The 1,483-nt window shown below is 40.3% G+C and overlaps 1 protein-coding gene across 1 annotated transcript; it reads right to left on the bottom strand.

The window, feature by feature from the left end:
• Positions 1–800: 800 nt before the first annotated feature.
• On the bottom strand, positions 801–1,160 carry LOC101835677 (peptidyl-prolyl cis-trans isomerase A-like). The gene has a single exon (XM_005070893.1). The coding sequence runs from the start codon at positions 1,158–1,160 to the stop codon at positions 801–803; it is 360 nt and encodes a 119-aa protein (XP_005070950.1).
• Between the last annotated feature and the right edge of the window lie 323 nt (positions 1,161–1,483).

Consider the following 1,483-nt stretch of genomic DNA (forward strand, 5'->3'; position numbering starts at 1 on the left):
CAAATAAGTTCTGCAAAATTCATGCTGCTGAATAGAACCAGCATCCAATAATGCTGGATTCATTTTCGTGGGAATTTCATTTTATATTCATTTAAAACTCAAACAGATCAGGCCGTCCAAAGGTCAGGATCTGTAAGACAAAATAACTTCTCTGCTAGGGGGACATGCTTCAAAATTATGGTGTTATGCCAGAGGTCATTCTCGGAAAATCACTCCTCTGAATGTTAAAAACAATGGTCTAGTGAACTAGACATAAAAATCAGAAAAGACAGTATTCTCTTCCTCTGTACTGGCATGGACTTCCACCCTTAATTAAAGCTGCCTGTCATGTTCTTCCTAGTAATCACAAACTTAATTCGATCACACAAAACCCTGTCATATATCCAACAACACACTCCCTTGCCATTTGGGTTTTCAAAGATGCCAAATGAGTGTATGCAAAGTTCTAGATTCACATACAAATTTTATTTACATGAAGCACTTAAGATATTATTGATGGGGGAATTCTTTCTGAGTATATGTTATTTTATTGGTTGATAAATAAAGTACTGTTGGCCAATAGGGAAGCAAGATAGGTGGGACTAGAAGTCAAGGAGGATTCTGGTAAATGTCGTCAGGGATGGAGAGTTGTTATGTGATCCCAGGAGGAGAGGACACATCAGGATGTTGTCCTTGGAAAGATAAGTCCTTATAAAAATATATATTGGTAATTATGGGTTAATAATTAACTCAGAGCTAGCCATTAAGAAACCACAGCAAATGGCGCCAACAGCTTCATAATTAATATGTTTGCCATCCAGTCACTCAGTCTTGACGGTGCAGATAAAAAACGGAACCATTTGTTTTGGTCCAGCATTTGCCATGGACAAGATGGCAGGACCTGTATGCTTCAGAATGAGTTTCTCATCCTCAAATTTCTCTCCATAAATTGACCTGCCTCCAGTGCCATTATGGAATGTGAAGTCACCACCCTGGCACACGAATCCTGGGACAATTCTGTGAAAGGAGGAACCCCTATATCCAAATCCTTTCTCTCCAGTGCTCAGAGCATGAAAGTTTTCTGATGTCTTTGGAACTTTGTCTGCAAATAGCTTGTAGGAGATGTTGCCCCAGGGCTCGCCATTGGCGGTGATGTCGAAGTGCACGGTGTGATTGACCATGGCTGAAGGAAGAGATGACAGAGGACAGTGGCATCTGCAAAGTCAGGAATGATTTGTTAATTTTTCAGTGTCCATAATGGTTCAGATATTCCCCAATGATTTTGCCTTCCAATAGGACTCCAAACTCACACTTTATCTGCCAGTTTTACACAGGACATAAATTATGCTCAAACAAATACATATTTGTAAAAGAGGGAAAGAAAGGAGTTTGTGTCATTTTCATAGGACCTCTTCATCCACTAACCACAAACATCCTGGAAAATAAGAGGCAAAAGTGCCGATGTCCTTGTAAAACTGCCCTATGGACCCTGGTGATTCCTGGG

Source organism: Mesocricetus auratus, unplaced genomic scaffold, assembly GCF_017639785.1.
Source record: "Mesocricetus auratus isolate SY011 unplaced genomic scaffold, BCM_Maur_2.0 Super-Scaffold_100027, whole genome shotgun sequence".
Classification (NCBI taxonomy): domain Eukaryota; kingdom Metazoa; phylum Chordata; class Mammalia; order Rodentia; family Cricetidae; genus Mesocricetus; species Mesocricetus auratus.

Excerpts from the sequence above, each read along its gene's own strand:
- LOC101835677 (XM_005070893.1), bottom strand. The coding sequence starts at position 1,160 with ATGGTCAATCACACCGTGCACTTCGACATCACCGCCAATGGCGAGCCC.